The sequence below is a fragment of the Ambystoma mexicanum genome, chromosome 2q, assembly GCF_040938575.1.
Source record: "Ambystoma mexicanum isolate Mex_15411 chromosome 2q, UKY_AmexF1_1, whole genome shotgun sequence".
Lineage (NCBI taxonomy): Eukaryota > Metazoa > Chordata > Amphibia > Caudata > Ambystomatidae > Ambystoma > Ambystoma mexicanum.
Genome location: NC_090924.1, coordinates 182,322,334 through 182,348,130, shown reverse-complemented (window position 1 = coordinate 182,348,130; position 25,797 = coordinate 182,322,334). Strand labels below are relative to the sequence as shown.

Sequence of the window (25,797 nt, the reverse complement as noted above, 5' to 3'; positions counted from 1 at the left end):
GGGGGATTCACCACACAGTAAAACCTCCAATCAATTTGGAGTGGGAGGCCGCCATCTTCCCTCATCAGGAATCAGGTAAGTGCACCCCTGTACCCCCATCCCCACCTTCCACCACCCCAACCCCTGTTTGTGCAAAGAGTGGATATTTTTTTTTTTTAAATAAACCTTACCTTCTGATACAGTGGCACTCAGTGTCGTAGTTCCCCAGGTCGTTTTTTCTGTTGATGATGGCAGGTCATCAACAAAGAAAACAGACCTTTGGGAACTAAGGAGCGCCGCTGCACAGCACCTCAAGATAAGTGTACTTAAAAAAAAAAAACACCATTAGCACTCGTGTAGGTAACTACACTGGTGCAAATGGAGTTGTGTCCCTCGTGGCGGAATGACTTAGTCGGAAACAGGACCGCCTTTGCTTGCTCCCTTACCTTGGGTTTCAGGCTGTTAATGACAGGGAAATCCACCACCGAGGAGCATATCGCCCCATTATAACCATTCCTTCACTCAACCAAAAATACTTTGCAGGGATAATCCTGCGCAGTGCTGGATCAAAGGCCTGCTCGAGAATTAGCAAGGTGTTAAGGTATTCAGAGACCAAGAAGACCACTTTAAATTCTGGGAGAAGCTAAAAACATACTTTTCAACCTTAACTTTATGGCACAGGGAACGAGGATGCAACATTTTAGTTCTCCGGGAAAGGCCCTGTAATGTTCTATCTTCCCTGTTATCGTACCCATTCTCTTGCTTCCATCCTTACACATTGGTGCCTTTAAGTGTATGACAATAAGCACATTAACAAAATGTACGCCTCACCACAATATCCGTTCATTTGATAAGCTATGTTCCATTGACTGTACAATATGTTCACGATGTATGCTGAACATCCATGAGACCAAGCTTCTGCGTCCCCTCAACTTTTTTTGTTTGTCTAATGACAGCGAAAATATCGAATGTCTTTCATTTCAGGGGCTCATATGTAAGTTTACTATTGGTTTTGTTATGAATTCTCCTAGTGGAGCAAATGCTTTTGACACATTTTTTTTATTCAGTGCCGTTTTGATTCCTTTGGCTCCCATGCTCCTCGCTTTATCGTGCAGGTATTTTCATTTGTCTGTGGTTTCCTGGTGGGGACTCCGAGGTCAGTCAGTGAAAATAGTTTTTTTATCCATCAGAAGTATAAAAACGTAAACATTTACAGAACATTTTTTTTTTTGTATTTTTAAAGCACTTACACAGCCCGCAGACAACGAGGCACTGTTACAGGAATTGTTTTAGTTGCATATTTGTTTTTTTTTATCTTAGTTGCATATTCATAATGCACTTAAATACCCAGAGGTTTCTAAGCGCAGTCCCAGAGACCGAACCTGCGTAACTTCATGTCATCTTGCTTCCCAGGCAAGCAAACTGCCGCTGAGCTATCCTCCCGTGTCAGCCTGCACCCTCGTTCAGCCATACAGAGGCAGCATTCCAGCAACGCTTCTGTTCCCACACTCTGACCAATTTGGTGGACTGGACTTCCCCACATTCAGCAATAACCAGCTGTATTTGCTTGCTGATATAATGTTATCTGAATTCTTGTGTTCAAGTGCCATGTTCAGTCTGTTGCCAAAGAATTTCAGATAGTTTTGCCACCAGGCTAATATATAGTTTTGTTCAGGCTAGGGTTGATGGGAGGTGAGGTCCAAAACATCCAGAGGGCCACAAAATGAGTTATCATCAAAAGATTGAGTGCCACTTAGCAAGTGCCCTGAGGCATTGTCAGGGTGTTGCAAAACTCATGTCTCCCATTTAATCATTTCATTCTGTAACCAAAGATGTTTTGCATAATGTGCACTTGATTATTAATTGATGTTTCCTGTCCTGGTGTGACCATCAGGATATCATCCAAATATAGCATGCTCTTGCAAAAGCCCCGAGGAATCGTTATACCTTTAAGCTTCCTTGGTGGAGTGGATAGCTAATGACATAGGTTCCACTTTTAGTATGAATATTAGTGGAGACAATGAGAAACCTTGTCTTGTTCCTCTCCTTATAGCCGAGGTATTAGATATAAATCTTCAGGAATTCTGTCTAGCTGGGTCTTTGTTTGTAAAATAAGTCAATTTTAACTGTTAAATTATGTCCTGTGCCTTTTATGAGTAGGTCGGCCCATTTTATCCTGTCAAACTCAGCTCTGTTTCTGCATTTGCTTAATGAGCAAACGTTGGGTCAGCCCCATTCTCCACCTGGTAAAATAGACTAGCCAGAAGTTAAGAGTTTGATCTTGACACCATGGCACAAAGACAACCTGGGACTCATAAAGTATGTCTGACATTGGAATCCTAGTATAATATTAATTATAGCTGTGTGACAATAGTGTTGAAATCTTTGAGATGTTATCTCTGAAATGGGTATTTCCCTGGCAATGACTCTACTGAATTGGGTTCTCAGTTTCTACATGTGTCCTGCTGCTCTTGAAGACGTTGTTCAAGTTAGGGAAGATGTGTGTTAGTTATACCTGCTAGAAGGCTGATGGAGAGCAATCTTCTTCAGAGAAATTGGATTGCCGTCTTTTCTTTCTAACCCTTTCAGAGTTTCACTCAACATTTCTTTTGTTTGCTATAATAGGCCTATACTGGACATACATTTGCATTCAAGGTGTCCCAATGCCTCCACTTTCATCACAAATGTTTATAGAATTAAAATACATCTGTGTTTAGTTGTGAGTGTTTGCCTGTTTTTCTCTGATTTATGTTTGCAGCATGACGACTCCCCGAACTGCTTCTTTCTTTTTAACTAATAGTCCAAATAATGATCCTGCTATTCAATCCTGTTTGTAGTGCCTTTGATTTAACATGACACAGAATATTTTGCCAATGTTGAAAATATGTTATTCATTTTGTATTTTCCTTAACCAATTCCTGATACGGTAATGAGTATCCTTCATATGCACATACCCTAGTCATCTGCTATAGGTGTCTCCAAATTGTCTTTGTTTGTCCCTGGCTATTTTTTCCTCATGGATGTTTCCTACTTCAGCTTGCTTCTCACACATGTTATACACGCGGCCCATTTAATTTGTGTTGATGTTACTTAACCTTCATTGATTTCCTAGAATGATTTCATGCAATCTCTGAATTTCATCAAGCCCAAAGGTTTTTAGGGGGCTACAATTAATTTGCCCCCTTTTGAAGTTTGGTCTCTTTTTGTTTGAGCCTTTTGTCAAAGTCTCAAGTGGATGGTCTTATGTTGTACCAGTCAATATCTCACGCTCGTACCCCAGTTCAATAATTAGGAGGAGATGTTTACAAAGCACGTTCCTGCACATGAACCATTCGTATGAAAATAGCAGTGTTTTCCGATAGTTGTTTTAATTGTCCTTTATGGGTTTTGAAGATATTCGTGTGAGAAACGTCTTTCATTTTTTATCTGTGTCAATTTCATTCAAAGGGTGAATTGCTAGATCTATTAAGGTGTGCATCCGTTGTGTTGTTCGAGTCACTTCCTAACAATTCAGTGTTCCTAGCAGTATGAGCTAGACTCTGCTCTGTAAATATCAGTCATCTCTTTTTGATCACATGGGCATAGACTGTGCCCACCACCAGACGTCTTACCAGCACACACATGTGAGTGGGTCTGATCTTCCATCTGTATCTTTCCATACATTGCTGAACCTGGAACCGGGCACTGTGTGCATCTGAATAGCTACAATATTTCTGACAGCATTGTCACATCATAGCTTCACTGCGTCACAGGGCGGGAGGGGGTGGGGTGTGTGCAAACTGTTGCTGTTATCACCTTGTTAGTTGTCAAGGATCCTGACTATTTCTCATCACTCTTCCTTTCATTTGATTCTTGGCTGCTATCCAGAGTGATAGTTGTTTACTGTTTTGCTTCATACTCAGGGTTTAAAATTGATATATATTATCTTCTACCTTTCCCAGTCTCCATTGTCTGACCTAATCAACTTCATGTCACAATGTATTAATGACATTATTTGATCCACCTTCACGATTGTTTTTTTTGTTGTTTTTAAAAAAAAAATTGATTTCAGGTTCTAAATTATGTCATCTACTGATGTTGGTCCTGGGTCTTTAACATTGGTGAATTGCTTTCTGGTCTGTTCTTAATGTTTAGAGTTGGGAGAAATCGTTTTTACTTAGGTGACTATTGGATCGACATTGTGCAATCTCCCTGATACATGGCTGTGTCCAGGGGTCTGTGTTCTTTGGTGTTCATTGGTGTAGTAGGTAAGGGGGTGAATTAAAGCAATTGTGAGATTGGAATGGTTTTTCTGTGGCAGGTGGTGAGCCAGCCTTTATGGAATTGTCACTTGCCCCAGCAGCACATACCGCAACAGAAGAGGATTGGTAGTAAGATGTTGGTTGAAGACATCAGATATATAATTATATGCCGAATGCCATTGTGGTATGGAAGCTTAAGTACATAAATAAACACTGTAAGGGTAATGATGTACTGCAGTGTGCTCTGTTATGATGGTCATGGATAACAGCAGAACTATTCCAGACTCTCGAATTTGAGGGACTTTTTCCTGAATAGCCTATGGAGTTATTGCTTCCTATGGTTTCTTCTGTGTGTGCTCATATGGTGTCCATTGTAATACACATACCACTAATCTACATATAAGTGAATAATGCAAGCACATGATATCTAATGTATACATAAGTACACATTAGCAAATATATTTGTTCATGGCAGTGCCAAGTCGCCTAACTATCTCCCTGAGCGATGTTGTGATCTGGTGAGAGTGTTATGAATCCAGGTATAAACCGGGTAGCAACACCCAGGTATTTATGTAGCGGGGGAAAAAAAAAGTTGTCTCTACTGTCTGGGTGACAATACAAATCATCTATATAAAGAAGAGAAAAAAACCTTCCAACAACAAAATGCTGGCGGCTCTCACCTTCTCCTCTATTAGGTCATACACCAAATTAATTTCATAGTTATAAAGACAATTGTATTATAAAATTAATATATTAAAACGGCTATTGCACAAAATGTAACACTACATAAAACCCACTACAAACAACAACATATGTTGCTCAATTACACAAACAACATGTATATTCAAATTAGTAAATACATTTTTTTTAAAAAAAACACACACGGGTTTTAATGCAAATCTACAATGGTCAAAACTGTGTGTTTATGAAGACAGCCCAGACTTGGTCATGATTGTGCAGATCTTGTGGGATGGATGTTCAGTCCTTTTTGGGAGGGAAGGTCTCATGCTTACAAAGGGGTTCTAATAGGGACTGACCCATAACTCAGAACTGTGGAGCAGAACACAAAACGTGCAGTGATAAACATGGAGGCAGATGTATTATTTATGATATTAGAGGCATCCCCAAAGGTGCACATGATCGAGGAGAAGTATGCCCCAGGATATGCATTTAGGGACTTTTCCATAATTAAGGCATTGTTTAGTACATAAGGTTGCACCTGTAGATGACATAAAGGGTATAAGGTGGGAGCCAGGATGAAAGGGAATTTTGAAGGTTCAGAGAGAAGGAGAGTCAGAGATGAATACAGTGTGTACAGATCCTCGTTTGAGGACTCGACTGAAGATGAGAGTGTTAGGCACAGTGTGTGTTTTTTTTCAAAGGATGTGTGCATAGAGAGAAAGTAACCCTTTCTAGAACTCTTTGTGCTGGATTGTTCAAGGAGGAGAAGGTTATCAGACACAGAATGTGGATTCTTGTTTTGAATGGCTTTATAACCTAAACGGGTGACTAGACCTGGATTCAGGCCGCGTGATGTATCAGCAGCATGTGCCAGAGCTAGAGGATGTAATGGCCACATTGGCCTGCGTTATTATTAGGGGGGTGGGTGCATGCTGGAAGACCATTGAGCAGAGAATGGGTTCCATCTCTGTGAAGGAAGACAAGGTTTAAATGATAGATACGAAGTTACAGATGCGATAATATATTTTAACCAAAGGTAGTGGTTCTGCTTGTTTCATACCAATATCAGAGCTTGTATGTGCTCCTTAAATTTGAGGGGAGGGTGGGAGTGAATCCTTGGAAGTGTGCCTTTGCCAGCTGCTCCATGATTCTTGGTTTATGGTTGCCTCTGTTTAGGAAGATGAAATATGTCTGTGTGCTTTGTGTTGAGGTAAATTGTGAACACTCAAGCACATTTAGAGTTGATGTTTAGAGGTTGAGTTCTGAGTCATAGTCTGCTGGTACAGGGTGATATTCTGCCTGGCGGGTAGCACCACAAGTCGTCTCATGTATGAACTGAATATTTGTGGGCATTGAATTGAAGGTCTGCATTTGCCAGGAAAGCAGAATTTATTTGAACGAGTCCATCTGGGCATATTGCTGTCTGTTGGCAAAGAAATAGGGGAACCACCAGACTATATAGTTCATGTGTTGCCATGCATGAGCATAAGATGTGGAGCAGTGCTTGCTCTGCAACAGTGTTCAATACTGCTAAGAGGCATAGGATGACCAGGAGGAAAGGGTGCCCTAATCATTTACATTATGGGACCCAAAACCATGACACACACGTCTGCATGCTGCACACTTTTTATAGGAAACTACTCTAAAATCCACACCAATTTCAAAGGTCCATTCAATAACCTAATTATTGTTACTAAAGAGGAAATATGAGTTGGTGAGCAACAGGGGGATTTGGGTGAAATACCTGGTTTGCAATGATTTCCTATTGCAACAAAAAAAAGAAAAACATATTATAGCTTCCTCTTACCTTCATAGTTGATACAGCCGTTGGCATCCTCCTGCCCTGCCATCAACTTGTCCACCTCCTCTTCAGTCATTCTCTCACCTGGACAATAAACAGGCCATTTAGCTATATAGACATATGATATGAAAATAATGCCTGCTACATTAACAGATTATAATGTTCACTAGTGATCCAACATCCGATTGCAAGCATCATTACAGTCAAGAAAAAGATGCAGTTAAACTGCAATCACCAATGGTCTTTTTGAAATGATGGTCCTTACACTAGCACTGATGTGCAATAAAACACATATTCTGATTCTATTCTATGATATAAATCGTTGCATTTTATCCGGAATCATCTATGACATGCACATGGACTATGGGCCTCATTCCGAGATTGGAGGTTGTCCATGGTGCTATTTGCGCCACGGCTACCTCCAATACCGGGTCCGGCACCGGTCTTGTTCAATGGGGATTTACTGGTGCATTCTGACCCTGGAGGGACCAGTAAATCCCCATTGAACAAACCATTCCCCATTCCCATTTGAGCCCCCTTAGGACCTGTAAGGGATGTGTGGTCAGACCACACGTTCCTTACGGTTCCCGCTAAGAGACCTCGGAATTGGGCGGTAAAGGATTACCGGCACCGGTCTCCTTACCGGTGCCCGGTATCTCTTACTGCCCAACTCATAATGACCCCCTATATCTTTTTCTAGTTTCTTAAGGTGTTATTTTCTTAAAGATTCACTTAGGAAAATGAGTAGAGAGATTCTGTTGTCATTGTTACTGCATAATCCAAAAGGATTAACTGGAAATTGAAAGGCGGGCCTGCTGGAGGCTAATGCATAGCACGTGGGGTTGGCGTGATGTTTTCAAAGCAAGCACTTGTTCTCAGTATCTGCTCTTCTGCGCCCCAAGGGCAGATCTGCACGGAGGATATTCTAGTCAACGTGTGACAGAATACAAATATGGCTCAGTGATTCAAGGATCTGAACAAAGGCGTTGCTGGGTGGGGTGTGGGGGGCTTTAGCCCTGGGTCTTTTGGTTGTAGCCCCGGTTAAAAACTCAGTGACTCCAACCTGAAGGCTAGCCCCAAATCCCGACAGTCCTGACATTAGGGTAGCCCCGATTCTTTTCCTGACTTAGCAACAACCCTGATCTGAGCACATTTCCCAGCATACTTAAAGGTTATGGTATTCTGAATTTGCCAACATACGTCCTAGGTAGCCCATGGTTCTATATCATAAAAACTCTTGCATTTATCCAGTGTTCAATGTTGCATACACAAATGACGGGTGCAGTGCAAATAAATACATCAGCTTTTTATTGCGTTTGATCATTCTGAGTATATCTTGTGAATAAAACATATCAGCTATTTTCTTTAATCGCTTGTGCGCAAATAGAGGGACTAACGACAGGCACCTTCATTCACGCTCCATGGGATTTTCATTGTTTTTGAAGGCCGTGAGTAAGGGGGGCTGCGGGTGTACCGGGAGTTTCGGTTCTGATTCCATTTTCTCCACACCTTCAAAAACAACTTTGTTTCCTATGGAAATCGCCTGCTTTCTGAACCATGCAGGCAGCGTTTACTCTATTTGCACTCTGGAGTACAAATAGAGAATGTGTGTAAAGAGGCTTCCAGCATCTCTTTACACTTCTCGTTTTCACTTTGCAGTGCAAATGACAAAAATTACACAGAAGAGACCTGTTTGCATGTAAGTGCAAACATAAGCCGTCCTCTTAGGGCAATTGACATTTTGAACAAAATGAGCTCCACAATGTGTTTCTTGATGAGAAATTAGTGTATGCATTCACAATGCATTTGTAGTTCAATTGATTGAACACAATTCAATGTCTTTTTTCTCTTGGCTCATCAAGTCTGCCATACAATGTACAATACCTATAGGTGGGTCAAAAGCGGCTAAACCTCTCTGGTGGCCACAGGGATATCAACTACATATAAGAATATTATAAGCACAATGCATATAGTTATTGACCTCCTCTCAACCAATAAGAATGTTCAGAGTGCAGTCAATAACTACTGGTATTGACTGCATTCTCAACATTCTGGGCCTGATTCAAATAAGCATTTTTCAAGGGACAATCCCATTGAAAAACACGTTTTAAATCAACTCCTCTGTCTTCAAAAGCAAACATGAAAGCAACACCCTTTCTGGGAAGAGCTTTTCTGGCTGCAATATGCTATTTAGCAAAACAAAGATAAAGTTAAAACATTGGAAAATGCTTTCTCGTTCTTATACATACAGGGGCTGATTCATGGAATTATTTGCGCCGAAAAACGGGGATTTGTGCGCCATTCCGCCCGCAAATCCCCATTTGTTAAACAGGGATTTGCGGGCAGAATGGCGCACAAATCCCCGTTTTCCGCGCGCAAATAATTCCATGAATCAGTGTGACAATGTTTACATGACTCCAAATGAAGACTCATGTTAAACCTGCGCCGTTATAATCAAGTTTGCAAGTGAAATTTTGCAAGTTAAATGCTTAGCTTTTGAAGGCAATTTTATTTAAATTCGGACAAAATAAAAACCCATTTAATTTACTAACTCAGTTTGTCTATCTACTTTACTCACTATTAAAGTAACGTGTTAACAAAATATCCAAAACATGTATTGCTATTACCAACGTATGCTTATAGCTTTATAAACCTTGGGAGGGGTCAGTATCACTGGAGATAATGATCCACCTTAAACATATGGCCCTCGGCTTCGCCTCAGCGCATTGCTTGGTTGTGGGTCATTATCCCACGATAATGCCCCACCCTTGACCTTTAAGGCTATATACTCAAAAACAAGTTCACTAACCCAATCTTTCTCCACATATAGTAAACGGGTTCTCATTACTTCTTCTTTCATCAGGATCGATTTAAAAAAAAGAAACATATTATCTCTTGATTGTCAGATTGTGATTCTACCCCCGCTCTGATCTCCAACTGCATAATTAGTCTTTGCTGAGTGTTCACGCATTGGGAGGTGTGCAGAAATTAACCTAGTTGATTAATAGAATATCTATCCCACTTTGATCAAAACTCAAAAAGCTTTAAGACAATGGGCCTCATTGGGAGGTAGGCGGCAGCGGAATGAATGGTGTCGGTAAGTGACTGGCACCGTTCATTTCGGACCGCCACATTACGAGGTCCGCAGCGGGTCCCGCTCTGGACACCTGGCCAGACCAGATGTGCAGAGCGGGACCCGCCAGCAGACCAGGATGCTAACAACGGGCCCATCATTAATGGGCCCATTGTTAGCATACTCCCCATTCCCATTGATCCCTATGGGGGCTCAAATGGGGATGTACCGGGTCCTAGTCCCAAGAATGGGAATTACCAGGCCCTCTAAAGTCGGGATGGCTACCTCCAAACTCCTAATGTGGCGCAATATGTATGTTTGTCAGGACTTAAGTGGCACCTACTTTACTCCACCCATATTAATTGTTCAGTGAGACATTTTGGTAGAGATGAAGAAACAACTGTACACATGTCAGAGGATGTGAAATAAATCAATGTGTCATATTACATTTAATCAATAACCCCCGAGGCGGAGCCATTACTAGCTGGTAATGGCTTTAAGCCCATGTAATAGGCCCAAAAATTGGGGTCCTCCACTAAGTATCGTGCTCCTTTACCAGCCAATAATGCTGCTCCACCAAAGAGGGTATTCCTAGTAGTACTCTGTGACAGAGGTTTCGGAGATAAGGTGTCCCGTGGGAAACAAAGATTGGGATGCAGGATTAGGGTGCAGGCAGGAAGACACTGCAAAAACAAACAAGGATTAGCATTGAAGTGGGGCAGGAAAGCAGGTAGAGTCTGGAGGTGGATGCTACATGGAGCAGCAAACAATTGGAGGGACTAAAAGACGCGGAACCAGTAAAGAAGTGTGCTGGAGAAGGTCTGAGCAGCATGGTGCTTGGGAAGACTGGTGTGGCAGCGCAGAGTGAGGAGGAACGGTGATGATGGGAAGTGGGAAAAGCCAATCAATGCAGAAGGCAGGTTTTGTGGGGAGAAAGATGAGAAGATCTGAGCCTTACCATAAGGGAATGCTTGTCCCCGTAGTTTCTCCCTCGGTAGGTGCAAGTAATAGACAAGGCCACCAGTGATCTTATAAGCAAACTTAACACCACAAAGGGACCAAGACCTCCTTGGCACCCAAGAAATGGAAGGGCAGCTGTTGCACAGGATTCTGCTAATGACGATTTGTAGGTTGCACTCAAATGATCGCCTCACATATTCATACTATTATGGACAGAAGCCTACATGATTTGTGTACAAGATTTGTGCAGAAGAAACTGTTATTTTTGGAAGAGCTGGGTTTTCAAGGTCATGTGTAAAGCTAGGGGGTCAGAGATTGGCCGAATCCTATAAGAGGGGCTGTTAAAGAGCTGAGAAGTAAGGACCCAAAAAGCTCACTCTTCAGAGCATGATCAGTTAATGCAAAGGTTGGATAGAGGGCTGTCTGTTGAAGAGCAGATGTTTCAGTCTGGTAAGAAGTGCTGGAATTTAGAGGTGATGAAAGGACAACCTAGGTGTGGAAGGCTTTGTGCACCCTACTGGGTGATCTTAGCCTTATTTAATCAATATGGGACAGATAGGGTTGAGTTGTGATGCCATAAGGACGTATACCTGAGCCAGAACAATGTCAGCCACCTCTCATTGATTGTGAGAGATTGTGATTGGCTGATTTTTTTTGTACGGGAGTTTTTTGTACGGGAGAGCCCCTGTTTAGGGAAAAGGGATTTGTAGATAAAGGAAGATATGATAGAAAGAGCAGTATATGTATTAGTATTTTATTTTAGCGATTTGAAAGTAGTACAGGAAAGAGAACATCATTGGCCCTGTTCAATACATTTCAGTAGTTCTGGGTTCTTCACGGATATGAAAGAATTCAGTTTAATCTCACATACACTTTTACTAAAATGCCTTTCCAAACAATCTAAATATCCTCTAGAGGTATTACGTACTTAAATGGTAATATCATATGCTACAGTAACAAATCACCTTCCAGCTATATTTGCACATGGTATTTCAACTGAAGCCTTTATTATGATTCTCTCCCATGCAATGTTTTCGAAGATGCAGATATGATGGCAGGCCATCTGCTGACTGCCTAAAAACTAGATGTGTGTCTTCACACAACACAGCAAGGAAATAACGCTTTGCTTGCTCTGGACACAGTCATCTTTCAGGCCATCACTGATGAATCACCCATCATTTAGCCTATTAGCTTGAATCCAGTGCTCTGCTCGTAGGAAGAGACGACCCTGCTCCATTGGCACCTCGTGCACATTCAGCAACCCACAGACATGCCTATGATACAGAGGCAAGTATACACTGTCCAGAACGAAACTGAACATTTGCCCTCGTGGCAACGTCTACAATTACACACAAAGGCTGTGCTCTAAGCCCAGGGAAGAGCACAACAGACTGGCACTGTGGGTGGCCGAGGGGCTCCACCCGGACACACTGCCTACACAGACCCTACAACAACTTATTCAGCCTCCAGGTCATCCCTTAATATTGTATTCATGTATTAATAGTAATGTCAGGAAACACATGTTAGCTTGCAAGCATGAAGCCCCTGTTAAACAAGGGACATGACATTTTGTGTAGCACGGTATGTTGGGTATACGGCCGACATTTTAGAACATACTAAAACTTCGAATCCCTGTAGAATTTGAGGTTCATAGACTCGGCAATTCATGCTGGCAGACAGTGCAATGAATGCAACCATCACATCTAGAGTAAGTGGGTGCTACATAGAGGGCTGAGGAGGGCTCAGATAAAACAACAAACAAAACACTCAATCTGCTAAGGCTGAGAGAGTTGAATGATGTGAATATGTGACTAAGAGGAGATAAGGTATTGTTTGGAGCTGTTGTTGAAGGGACAGCCATTTTGCTGTGGGGATCGAACAGTAGGTTTGGGAATGCCAAAATGGTAGTGAGAGGATACATCCTATGGTGAGTTTTTCTACCAGAAAGGCGGCAGACCTGGGTGCCAATGCCTTGTATGGGGACATATTTATTTTTCCCTTGTGATAAGAAGGATACAGTATGTAGACGAGTTATTTTAATTATTATAATAATTAACATATTCATAATCATAATGAATACATAATGATAGCAAAGTCTTTATATTGGAGATATGATTATGAATACTTAAGCAATATAACTTGAGGAAGGGGGGTATTGCCGGTGAGGGAAATCCTTGGAAACAGTTAGAAGCTTGAGAGAAGCAAGGACTTTAACGTGAGCCCCAGGGCATTACCTCACCATTAATGCCTCCCCTCCAGGGTTTATATTGCTGTCAGTAGCCTGGCATGTTGTACCAGGGTACTAATAGTGCATTTTCCGAGAGTTGAGAATCAGCGTGTTAACCGTTTCTCAACTTAATAAAAAAAAGCTGCCCGCCAAGGATCAGGGAGAAGGGAACAACAGGCAGGGATCGAGGGTACAAGCGGGTGGACGGAGTACCCCCTTTTTCAGAGGGTGGACTCAACCCCCCCCCCCCAGCTAAAATGGGAAACATTGAATGTTTTCTTTGAATTTAGGAAGTGAAGCCGACCTTGGCAAGTGAACCGCAGTCATCAGGTTTGCAAGCCAGACACTTCACCACTGCACTATATAACCTGATGTAAAATAACAAACAACTAAATGTGAAATGTCTCATTTTGGTACTGCAAGTTCCAGAGAAAACATTTGTATTGGTTCTTGGAGATTAAAACATGCACACTTGTTATTGTTTTCAAAAACACTTTTAGAAGAAAATATCCTCTCTTGGTTGTGTGTGTGTGTTGATTTTATGAAAGGGAAATGCCATCCGTCCTGTGCAATGTGGGTGGTTATGCAAAGCCAATTTAATGAAATGTGCATATTTCATATTGATATGCTAATTTCTGGCGACGTCACATCCCATTACGTTTGATGAGTCCCCCACTTTAATTTTTAGGACTTGAACCCTGACAACAGGTAATCCCTTCTCCCTTTCCATGGTGTCCATTCGGGAGTTGGAGCTGCACTGGGAACACTTCTGTTCCCAGCGAGGAAGAAGGAAACACAAGGTCAGTGGGGAGGGGTTGGAGGGCCTAAATATGTGGAAAAGGGATGCAGAGGTGGCGGGATGGGGACGTGGGGCGCAGGGGAGAACACTTAACCGATTTCTGGTGAGGGAAGATGGCGGCCTCCAGCTCTGAGGAGACTCGGAACGGGGTCTATACTGTCTGATAAAGACTCTTTTCTGTGTCTCGTTTGCTGGGAGATCGCCACACCACCCTCACTGTGTACTAATATTAAATACAGTACATAACTGCATACTATATCCCTGCCTGAAATATAATGGGAATTTGAAAAGTTTGTAATGAAACAACTTCTACCCAACCTCTTTGGAATTGTTTCTTATAATGGAAGGACGAAAGGATGTCCTGATGTAATCCTTCGACTTTCAGAGTACAAGCATATTGCCACTTTGCAAGAGTCTAGAAAGTGGTGCCAATGAATGGAAACGTATTTTGGGCGCTGGGATGGGTTGTGCCCACAAACCCCAGAGCTGCGCTGTTGCGAACAGTGCCTAGCTGTCTGAGCCACCTCTGGAAAAGGCAGGTCCTGTGGTTTCTGACTATTCACCCTGCATCACCAGAACCACACTGCCCTGAATGGGACTCTTTGACGCGGAAAACAATTTCCATTCACTCGCTTAGTCCCCTTTTCCTGCCAGTGCTTGTTATTAACCAAAGCATGTTTATGTGTTTGTGTGCAATTTATCTAATTGCTCTTTAAGGGGCATATGGCAAAACATGGCCTGTCAAATATGTGCTCCCATAAAATGGCGTATGCATTCAGCATTGACTTTCCCCCCAATCAAATGTTCCCAATATTTATCTATTCAATTCCAACTGCCTGTTTATTGAAAAAAGAATGAGTCTGTTCAAAATATTTCGGCATTAAATAGCAATCACACTTTTTCAAAGATATCTAGTAGGATTCAATAAAGTATAACATTGGCCTGATGTTCACAGATGTGCACAGGAGCACATGAGGAGATGATGTGAGCATCTCAAATGTGCTCCTTCTCTCTTTTACTAAATCCAAAAGCGTACAACCATAATACCTCTGGAGTTACTGCGACCAAATGCTCAAAGAGTAATGCTAGTAAAGATGCATGTTTTATGTGTGTTGCTTAGAGCTATTCGCGGGTCCCTTTAGTCACAACAGTGACCCACACAGTTCCAGGAGGCTGGTTGGCAGTGCACAAGTTGTTCAGGCCAGCCCGCTTGCATACAGTAGTTTGGGAGCGACATGCAACATTGGAATGTGAAGGCCACCATGCAAGTCCTATCATTGTGAAATGCAAAAAAAATGTAAACAAAAACGAATCTACTTCCGATATAGGGTTTGAAATGCAATTGCATCAGCAGTGGTTTCGCTTATAGCAAAGCGGGTGGCAGGATCCGCATTGCTCCTCTCGCGCATGTCATAAGACCGCTCTGCGCATGTCAGAAACAGAAACAGAAGCAGGGGAACGGGTTTGATTTCTAGGCATTTTAAACACGTTGCATTTCTGAAATCGGGATGTGCTTTAAGATGGAATGGCAGTCCCCTGTTCCCCATGAGCAATTGTGCACGTGGAGAAAAACAGTCAGTATATTGATCATGCACACATTCCGATGCACTTTGTCAATAGATGTTTATAGCCACCACTGCACTGAGGAAATTGACTGGTTGAATTTGTTTCACATTATAATTGTTCATTTATAACGCAATTAATAAAAACAAGTGAATTCTAAGGCAGGATCAGGATTCGAACCTGTATTGTGCTGCGCTGGCTTGTTGCCCAAACAAACGCGCTGCCCCTGAGCTATCCCTCGTCGCAAATCGCATGAATGGTGACACAGTGAGGGTTGTAATGATGTGTTAAGGGCATTTCTTTATATAAAATTTTGAAGGTGATAGGAAGGTACCACCGTTTTTACAAAGTTTGACGTGTATGTCATTCTCTGCGAGAGTCCTTTTAACAAATACCTTGTATATTTGATTTTACTTGGTGCGTGCGTGTTTTAGGTTACCCGATTGCCAGAAAATCAGTTCTCAAGAATATATTAGAGCCAAGGCCCACCCACTGACTACCCATGTACAGCTAGCAGTTTCCTTACCAGCTCGCTTCTGTTGCCCGTTTTAATGCAGTGAGTCAGCTCGCCATATTTGATTGGCTTTTGTATCATTCACAACATGAATCTGCTGTTGCTCATAGAACTGAGATGGGCAGAAACAGCAAACGGGAGGTACAGGGTAGATTGTCGTATTGGGGACTAGGGTATCAGTGAATTGCAGGGTGTAGTACAGGGTTGGGATGGGTGACTTTTTTGAGACTAGAGGATTGGCCTTTTAAAAGGCCATGTTTATTTGGATTCCTTGGCTTTTCTTTGGGAAGATTTAATTTCGGATTAGGGAAAGCATTTGGGAAAGAGATTGGGGGATCAATGCGTGTGTATTTCAGAGATGCTTGGATAGTAGGTAGTCATTACAAGGCTGTAAACAGTCAGTGCTATCCTTCAGTCCTTCTGCAAATATAGAAATCATAGAAGAGTGCATTGTCACTTTAGAGAGGGGTTGGAAGAGCACCCATTCTTTGTTTAAAGCTTGTTCAGGGTGATAGGCCTTTTAAGGCGGTGGCAGCTGAAGACGCTATCAATGTAATCATTTATAGAATGGCTCTGTGTTAAGAGCCAGTCTGCTCACCTGCTTATATGACAAAGAGCATCCCTCTTGGATTGTGCATGTCGGTGTGCTCTGAGGGTTCCTGGAAAAGGGCATTTTTCCTGGACTCCAGGTATCCCATTCCAGCTACCCGAACAACTTGTTCTCTTCGTTTCAAAGGCTGGTTTAGACTAAAGGATGTCATTATAGCCGGGTCCTTTGGTGGCTCTCAGTAGATAGTGCCACCTCACACAAAATAAGGTCAGGGTACAACGTGAGGTCCATGTTGAGCTGCGCCTGTTGAGAGGTAGGCACAGCACTTTATTATAAGAGTACCTCCTCCCAGACTTGTTTCAGTTTTCCAGATTTAGTGTAGTGACAGCATGGCTTGGGAGTTACTGTGTCAGTGATTCTCCAGTACCAAACCTGGTGTTTCGGCTCAATATTCAAAGTCACATTAAAGCCCATCTCTGTGAAATAGGTGTACAATCCTTTTGAGAATTACAGAGCACATTGAGACATCTCAAGTCCTATTTTCTAGTCATTGCTTGCATCCAGAGCACCCATTTGGGAACTGTGTAGGCATGTATATGTGGAAACACTCCAATTGCCCTACCCTTTTAACATGCAATTTCTGGGCTATGGATCAGTGAGAGAAATATGAAAATTGCCTCCCTTATTAGGGACGAGGACCAGACACAGTGACTTTTTCTTACAGTCCTCAAGTCTCTAGGGTAGACAGCATCAAGACAACAAAGGACACATTTTGGGAAATATGGCCAGGGACCTCAGTCAGGCCCTGTCTCGAGGCATAATTCAAATCTCTAGTAGAACCTGGTCCTCTCAAGTCCTAGCCACTTAAAGCCATTCATAGATATGTTATGTTGCAATGTTGTGTCTGTTTTAACAACGCTCGGATTTAGTTAGCCTACCGACTGCATTTCTTAAATAGATATAAATAAATGTTTGGCAAACAAGTGCAAGATTATTAGGTAACTTGTCAGTCACTGTTTATTAGTATGCTGCATCCTCAAGTGTACATCAAGTATGTTTAAAAAAACACCAAAACTGCCTGTCATCAGTGTCAAAAGATGTGTTCCGTCACTGGTAGTGGTGTAATTTGGGTCATAAGGCATGTCTTGTCATTTCTGAAATACCTGGGGTGTGCTAAGTACTCAAAACTGAGACACAACACACAGATGGACCGAAAAACAGAGAGAAAGTGAAAGACAGAAGAGAGAGAGGGAAAGTTAGAGCCAATGTATCCACTCCATACTGTACCTAGAGTGGCCAAAACATGGCGGAGTTCAGCCCCCATCACAGTGCCATTCCCTTCTTTATCAAACACGCGCAGACCCTCCACAAAGTCCTCATAGGTGCCCTTCTCTTTGGACCTGGACACATGTTGGAGCATAGGAAGGAAGGTCTCGAAGTCCATCATTTTAGAATTCATCTCTGTGGGCAAATGAGGAATATTCAATTGAAAATAAGATCGTTTGCACAAAGCAATAATAGCGATAATAATACTAGTAATGTCAATAATAATAGTAATACAAATAATAATAGTAACAACAATAACCATTCTAAAATCAAGCATTTTAGAATGGTCTCTGAAATATATTCGCAGTTTCAAAGTGCCATACATATCAGGTGTTAGTATGTCATCTCAACATATTTCTATAAAATATTTGCGGAGGCCACCATCAACTTTATTCCATATGCTGATTTACCCATCAGTGTACCAACGATGCACAATATATATTTAATTATAAATTGTACAATGACGCAAAACATGAAAATACATGTTTTTAAAACTGCAATACCACAAACAGACCCTACAGATCAAATGCAAAGGGCCTCATTATAACAGTGGCGGCCACAGTATGAACGGTGCTTGTGAGGCACCGGCACTGTTCATACCGGGCCGCCACATTACGAGTTCTGTTCGCGGGTTCCTGACAGCCTGTGTGGCACCCGCGAGCAGAACTCGTGATTGTACCGGCACCGTTACCAACGGTGCCAGTGCAACCATGCTCCCGACCACCAGTGTGCCCTATGGGGCAGAATGGGGATCGGGAGCTCGGCATTGCCGCCTCCCGCAAATGCGCAATTACCAGCCCCTTCATCTCGTAATGGGCCGGTTATAGCCCAATCACGGGAGGTGGTGCCGGTAGCGAGCATGGCGGTAGCCGTGCCTGCCATACAGGCACGGCTACTGCCAAGCTCGTAATGAGGCCCAAAGATTTTAAAAAATCCCTATGACAGTTCAGAAGATATTTAATTACAATGCACTCTTGAATGACTTCTTTTTACCAAGATCAAGACAGAGCAAGCTTCCTTTGTTTTACAGGCATATAAATTGAAATATACCTATGCCCTTTTTTTTTAACTCCTTCCAGCCCACACTGCAAACAATCGGCACAACATGATAATACCTCTACAATGTATGCACGTTTCCACCTGAGTCTCTGACAAACAATAAAGCAATGGCATTGAGCCAGGAAATCAGATGACATAACGCAGTACACATGTGTATTATCAGTGTTACAAACGAGTGGTATCACAGCTCTCTACAGCTTATGCATGACTAGAACTTCCAATCCAGAGAGTTGGGACCTAGTATTTAAAAAAATCCCACAGGTTCCTATCAATTTCCGATTGCAGATGAGATTACTGATTTACCTTCTAAGCAGGCTCCGAAGACACCATTTTCATTAGCCCAAGGGTAAGCATTTCACTTTTATTGAATGGCACCTTCTTTCGACGCAAAGGCTAACATTCATTCAGACAGCAAAATAAGGGCGTGGTCTGCCTGAATTAGATCAACCCTTAGCTTGTGTAATGTTAGTGCTGTTTTTGGGAGCTGCCAGAGGCACTATATTACACTCACAGAGGTGTTGCATGTTCCTGGAGGACTCTGCTCTTCAATTAGAAGGGAGCAACAGAGACCACCTTTTTGGGTGGACGGTAGCACCTGACACGCCTCGGAAGAGTAGTATGATTTATGCCAGATATCACATGGCTAAAAGGAAAACAGACAACAACTCACTTGGTAATTTCCCCGCTTATCAGTGAAAGACTGAATTAATTTTTCAAGCCGACTCCAACCAACCTGTGTGTGTACCTTAGCATGGGAAAATAAACACACTGGGCCTCATTACGACTTCGGCAGTAGCCGTGCAGGTAATTATTACTCTCCATTCCCATTTGAGTCCCATTGAACTCGATGGGAATGGGGAGGCCGGATGCACTTGCACCGTTCACGAATGGTGCCGTGCATCCATCGAGATCTGCTCGCGGGTGCCGGTCCACTCGCCAGGTCAGTCCTGGCAGGCTGAAAGGCATCCACGAGCAGAACTCATAGTTTGCCGGTTCATAAACAACAGTACCGGTAAGCTTACCAGTACCGTTGTTACCGGACCGGCAACCTTGTAATGAGGCCAACTGTATTTTTTTCTTCAGATTTAGACAATGAGCACCTCTGTGTTGCTGGTGCACTTCTTTACAGTGACCGCACATGGGAACTGCTAATGGATAATAGGTTGACATGCTTCAAAAACATTATTCAACTACATGTATGATAACCTTAGTGAAACATGCAGTACTTGTCATTACATCTTGCTAGGGTCAGCTGCATTTGTTGAGAAACAAAGGTTATTCCACTAGTACAATTGTAGTCTGGGCATTTCTGATAGACTGCCCCCAGAAGCTGCAGAAATTTGTTTGCCTGGAATCCCAGATTTTGGCCCTCATTACGAGGTTGCTGGTAACCCGCCAGTGCTACCAGCGATTTGCCGGCAACCCCGCAATACCATTACTGCCACCTGACATCCTGGTGCTACTGGGATATCACAGGAAGCTGTGGTACAGTAAATTCCCATTCCTATTAAGTCCCATAACATTACAAGGGAATGGACTTCCTGAAGAACTGGCACCAACAGTGCCGGTGTTTCAGTGAATAACCTGCCAGTAGGGGCCTGAACTCCCGGCAGCTCAGGCTTGCCAGTAGTTCATTGCCCGTATCGGCAGACTCACAGTGAACTGCTGCGGAAAAAGGGGCCAGTAACTTGTCACCATCACCTTTATAACATAAGGGCCTTGGTCACCAATCTCAGCAACTGAGGGTTTTTTTAGGGGAGGGAGGGAAGAAGGAGGTAAAAAGGAAAGTCTTGAGGAGCTTCCACAATTTGACGAGATCCGGTTCAAGACAAACAGGAAGGGGGAAGTTGTTCCATAGGAGGGAGCCTGCAGAGGAAAGAGATCGGCTACTAGCTCTCTGTTTAGCGAAGCGCTTGACACACTGAGAGTTGGTGCCCAAAGAACGTAAAGATCTGGAGGGAGAGTATTTAGTGAGAGCAAGTTGCAGATAACATGGTTTCCGGCTCCAGACCGCCTTATGAATGATGCAGAGGAATTTTAATTTGATCCTTGCAGCAACCGGGAGCCAGTGGAGAGTTTTTAGGGCTGGAGAGATGTGGTCCGTGGGCTTGAGGCCAAATATAATGTTCACAGCCCTATTCTGGATTAGCCAGAGTGGTCATAGAAAAGAATAAGGTAGATTAAAGAAAAGGCTGTTGCAGTAGTCTAGCCTAGAGAGAACCAGAGGTCTAGAGATATTGAGCTTCTGGAGGTAAATGAGTAAAGGGAGAGTTTCTTTGAGGAGGTAGATTTAAAAGTGAGTCTTCTTGGCAAGGTCCTGAATGTGAGGGAGGAAGGAAAGAGAGGAGTTGAAGATGACTCCAAGGTTTCTGGCTTCAGATGAAGGAGAAGGGGGAGAGCCCATTGAGGATACCCAGCGTGAGGGGAAGAAAGAGGGAGCAAGAGTCCCTATAGGAAGGATCTCAATCTTATTGGCATTGAGGCAGAGATCATTGGAAGTGCACTAGGACTGGATGGCAAATAGGCAGTCAGGAACGATGGGAGAGGTAAGTAGAAAGTCAGAGGGAAGTTTGAAGAAGAGTTGTGTGTCATCTGAATAACATTGGTAGTTAGGGGAGAAAGTGGACATGGGGTGTGCCAGTGGAGCAAGATAGGTGTTAAAAAGCCATGCGGAGAGGTTGGAGCCCTGGGGGACACCGCAGGTGGAGATAGAGATGGGGGAGCAGAAAGAGCACAGAATAACCTGGGATGAACGGTCACTGAGGAAGGAGGTCAGCCAGTCCAGTGCCCACTCCAAGATATCCAGGGTATCATGGAGCCGTTTTATGAGGATGGGGTGGTTGACCGTATCAAATCCAGAGGAGAGACCAAGTAAAATGAGAACGGCTGAAGAGTTGGAATCAAGAGATGCAAGCAGTTCCACATAGGTGTTCAGAATAGCAAATTCTGTGCCTCTGGATGCACAAATCCAGATTAGTGGTCCTGAAGGCAACCAACAAGTTCAGTGTGCTTAGTAAATTGGGGGAAGACCAGCTTTTTCAAGAGTTTCCCAAGGAAAGGGGTGATATATATGGGGCGGTTGTTGGTTGGACAAGGGGGGTCTGCAGAATCTTGTGTTCAGGAGGGGGCACACAAGGGAGTGCTTGAGGGATGGGGAAGATCCAGTAGCTAAAGATCAATGTATACGTGTTTCTTTGTACCATATGTATGCTACACATTCTTTTTACCTTACAACAGCCCTCTCCCCCTCCTAAGATGAACCTGGCTGCTCTGTCATTGCTATCATACCTAAATATTGGGTGGTGCTGGCTTGTACTAAGTGTTGGAGTGCCTGTAATGACCAAGGGATTGTCTTATAAAGTCTTACTTTGGTGGAATGCAGAAAAACTCTCCTAACACACTCCTTGGGTTTGCTGCAACATTTTGGGTGTGTGCCATTCTTATTACACCTCTTGAGTAGTGTAGAGCCTAAGTTAGAACAGCTCCATTATTTGGGGAAGAGGGGTATCGGTGTCTAGAAGGCTGGAAAAAGCAGAAATTACACGTTTTCAAAACTTTAATCAGATTCTTCAAAGTGTCTTTTAATACATCTTTTTGTTTTAATTTAGGGGCTGGTCTTATTTAGTATGTAAACCAACAAAGACAACTATTCCTATGAAACCAAGTTGTCTGCAAACCTAGAATCCCAAAATGCTGCAAGGAACTCAGTTCTGCATTGGGGATGAGTAGCCACCAAGCCTGTTTCAACCATGTTGGAGATGTTGCTGGTTTGATTGCTGAGAATCTGGGCAAACCTGGTAAATGCTGGGGAAGTCAATGTTAGCAGTGGCCGAACAAGAATTTTGCACAGAGTAAATGTGACTCAAAAAGAGCAAGCTCGGGGAAAGTGCCCTATAAAGCCGCACACAGGGGCGCAGTCATAGACAGCCATTTATGCCCTAGGCTCAGTCAGTCAGGTAACCTAAGAAATTGAGTTAAATCAAGGGAAAAAGGGGCTGGACAATATACACCTGCTTTTTCCAGAAGTCGAAGGGCGTCCCCCTTGGTGTATTTGAGGGCAGGAGTAAAATAAAATCATATTGTGCTCCATTGATTTGTATTATGGGTTTCTACAGGCCCTTATCAATATTGTATCCCAGGCCATTAGGCTGCCATGATAGAAATGTACCCACTGAATCACTGAATCACATGAAAGCTGAACCCTTAGGCCCTTTTACTCAAGGTAACATGTCATACTACGGACTTCTCAAACTAGGCAAAAAGACTGACATGGCAAATAATACTATTTTATCAACCCTTATCTACGACAGGGAGTACAACGGAAATCAACGGATGTCACAAAGCATGATCTCAACGCTTCTTACAAAAAATCAGACCTTTATAGCAAAATCATGTCATTCATGATGTCATACTACGTGGCAAATTAAGAAAACCTACATGCGATCGTGGTTGACTCAAGGGGAACATCTAAGTATACTTCTATAAGGGCTGGGACTGTGATAGGGTCTCTATAGTCAGGTGGGCCACTCATGCCCTACCTCTGTGCAAGTCATCTTCAACAATAATTAGAAACACAACACCTCATTGGCTCTTAGACCAAAAAGATCTTCGTTATACGGCACTATATGATTGGTTGGCAAGCTTGTACTCTTCTGGAACACTGGATGCTCCATCAGCACGTAAGCTGGTACCCCAGGTGCTGGTAGGTGGACTTGACCTTATCTTTGCAACCAATTAGCCTGCCATTTCTCATCACACATGCCGTCTGCAGTTCACATTGTCTTTAACTTGGCCTTGCAGTAGCTTCTCTTCTCTGGATGTATATGGGAGTGTGAGCACTTTCTATCTTCAGTCCGGTGCACCATGCCCTTCATCTATTTTCATTCTCAGCGCACATGATCAGAGACCTTGAATTTGCTTGTATTATAGCATTTATTCATCTTTAATGATGAAACATGGCACCCATGGTGTTCCTTCTTTGCAACCTTAACGAAGGATGCCTTGGTTTCTCACGTGCACTGTTTTTTGCACTCTGATAACCAATTCTTGGCTGCTTCCAGTCTTTGACATCAAGCCAGAAAGCCTCTCTGATCTTGCTTCGAATGTAAGCCTATTCTTTGCTGCGACACACGTAGCTTCAAATCCATCTTCCTTCATGGAGACTTGCTTACTAAAATATGTCATTGAATGTCCAGAACTCTACATGCATGTATGTTGGTGGTGCCGCCTGCAATCTATATACTACGTATAGCCAGCCTATTGAATTCTTAGTCTACTTGCGTTACAGCGTCTGTACAGTTATTGAACATTTGCATTTTCTTCAGTGTTCTTCACACTCATGCAATCTTCATTTTGCACATGAAAGTCTTCTTGATTGTTTACTTTGACATCAGATTCTATATCACCTATGTATTTTCTTCTCTGGTCATCCTTCTGAGTGCCTCATTCTCATTCTTCATGACGTCACCAGCTTCTCCTTTTCACATCTTCACACTTCGTCAGGCGCTTTTCTCAGGAGATCATCGGCGTTTCAAGGATACTTCACATAGGGCTTTCTTAGTGGATACCTCATCTCAAAGACTCTTCGCGGTATAGGTATCATTACTGGCGTTGCACATGTCGCAATTTCCGGTTTCCAACATATGGGCAGAATAGGGGCGGGACTTCCTGTAGATGCATTCGGCTGCTCCTCTACAAAGCATTGGCCTAAATTCATTTAAATAAGACTTATATACTGAAATAAATAAGTACATGCAGATTCTTGGATTTAAAAAGTTTATGCCTTTTTATGATTTGCCAGCAACATTATAGGAAATCCCCTCAGATTATGTTTCGGATGGAAATGATTTATTTTCTGCAAGTCAAATGTTCACTTGGCCAATTGAATGTCGTTTGAATATTTCACTTTAAGAAATGTCCATGACAACAGTGTAAAGTAGAGATCACAGTTGCATAACATAACTTTCGGTGATGCCATTTTTCATTATGCATGTTAATGTGTTCCCATACTCATTTTAGAAATTGTTGCCTTCCCACATATGCAGAGCATACATCTATACCCGCTCTATCCTAATGTGAGTGCAGCATAATTCATTTCCTGTTTACATACCCTCTATTTAACTCTTCACGAAAAGTGTGGATAAACTGAATCCTCAGAGATACTAGGAGTAGAGAACTGCGCATAGCAGTTTATTATTGTACAGCTAAAGATTATTTCCAAGTGATATTTCCTGGTAGGAAACTTTATGTAACAATCAGGGTTAATTAGGGAGATGTTACATAAGTCAGCAGTCTAAAAGTTGTATTTGGTACAACTCACCCCGATGGCCATTTCACCACATATATTTCACTGCATCCAAACCGGCGGCCGCACATTTGCAATCGCAGCTGCTAAACTATGGAACTCTACTCCACTGTTACTAAGATCTATTGCTAATCATTTAGGGCCCTGATTCGTGGAATTATTTGCACAGAAAATAGGAAACTTGCTCTTCAAACTGTGTGCGTAATCCCCTTCGTTGATCCATAAGATCGAATGCAGTGGTTTTTCCTAGGACTTGCGTCTATCTTCTGGCGGCCCGGAACATCCCTCGAGGCAGACCAATGTCTTGCGCGAGACACCATGCAGATCATGGCCGTGGCTTGCGTAGATGGCGGGGAAGGGGGAGGACTATGAAAATGGGGACGAAAAAGTGGGTGTTACGAGGGCCGGCCCGCAGGCAGTCCATCGCAGGCCTACTATTGAACAGAAGAATACGTATTTAGGGAACTGATTGCGCCACTTCCTTGCAGGGAAATGGCCACGCAAAGCCCTCATACTATCTGCCACGCGAAGGCAGGCATACAGCTACTTGTGAATAGGAATCACTGTGCAGAGGTAAAATCGGGTGTCGGATATAGGGGTGCATGCATGGAGCCGGGGTTCTTATCAAACTTACCGGTGCTCGTATTCAGTGTAGCAGGGTGCAGAACATGTTTATATGGGTTTGCATGCAGATTTTCTGAGTTTTACCTGAGATGCGAT

At 42.9% G+C, this 25,797-nt stretch overlaps 1 protein-coding gene across 2 annotated transcripts in view; it reads right to left on the bottom strand.

Moving 5' to 3' along the window:
• MYL3 (myosin light chain 3) overlaps positions 1–25,797 on the bottom strand; it is a 169,746-nt gene that overhangs the window by 48,770 nt on the left and 95,179 nt on the right. For both annotated transcript variants that reach the window (XM_069647094.1, XM_069647096.1), the window contains exons 4-5: positions 17,676–17,849; positions 6,709–6,786 (exon numbers count right to left, since the gene is read on the bottom strand). In XM_069647094.1, coding sequence (XP_069503195.1) covers positions 6,709–6,786; positions 17,676–17,849 — 252 coding nt within the window. The remainder of the gene's footprint in view (positions 1–6,708; positions 6,787–17,675; positions 17,850–25,797) is intronic.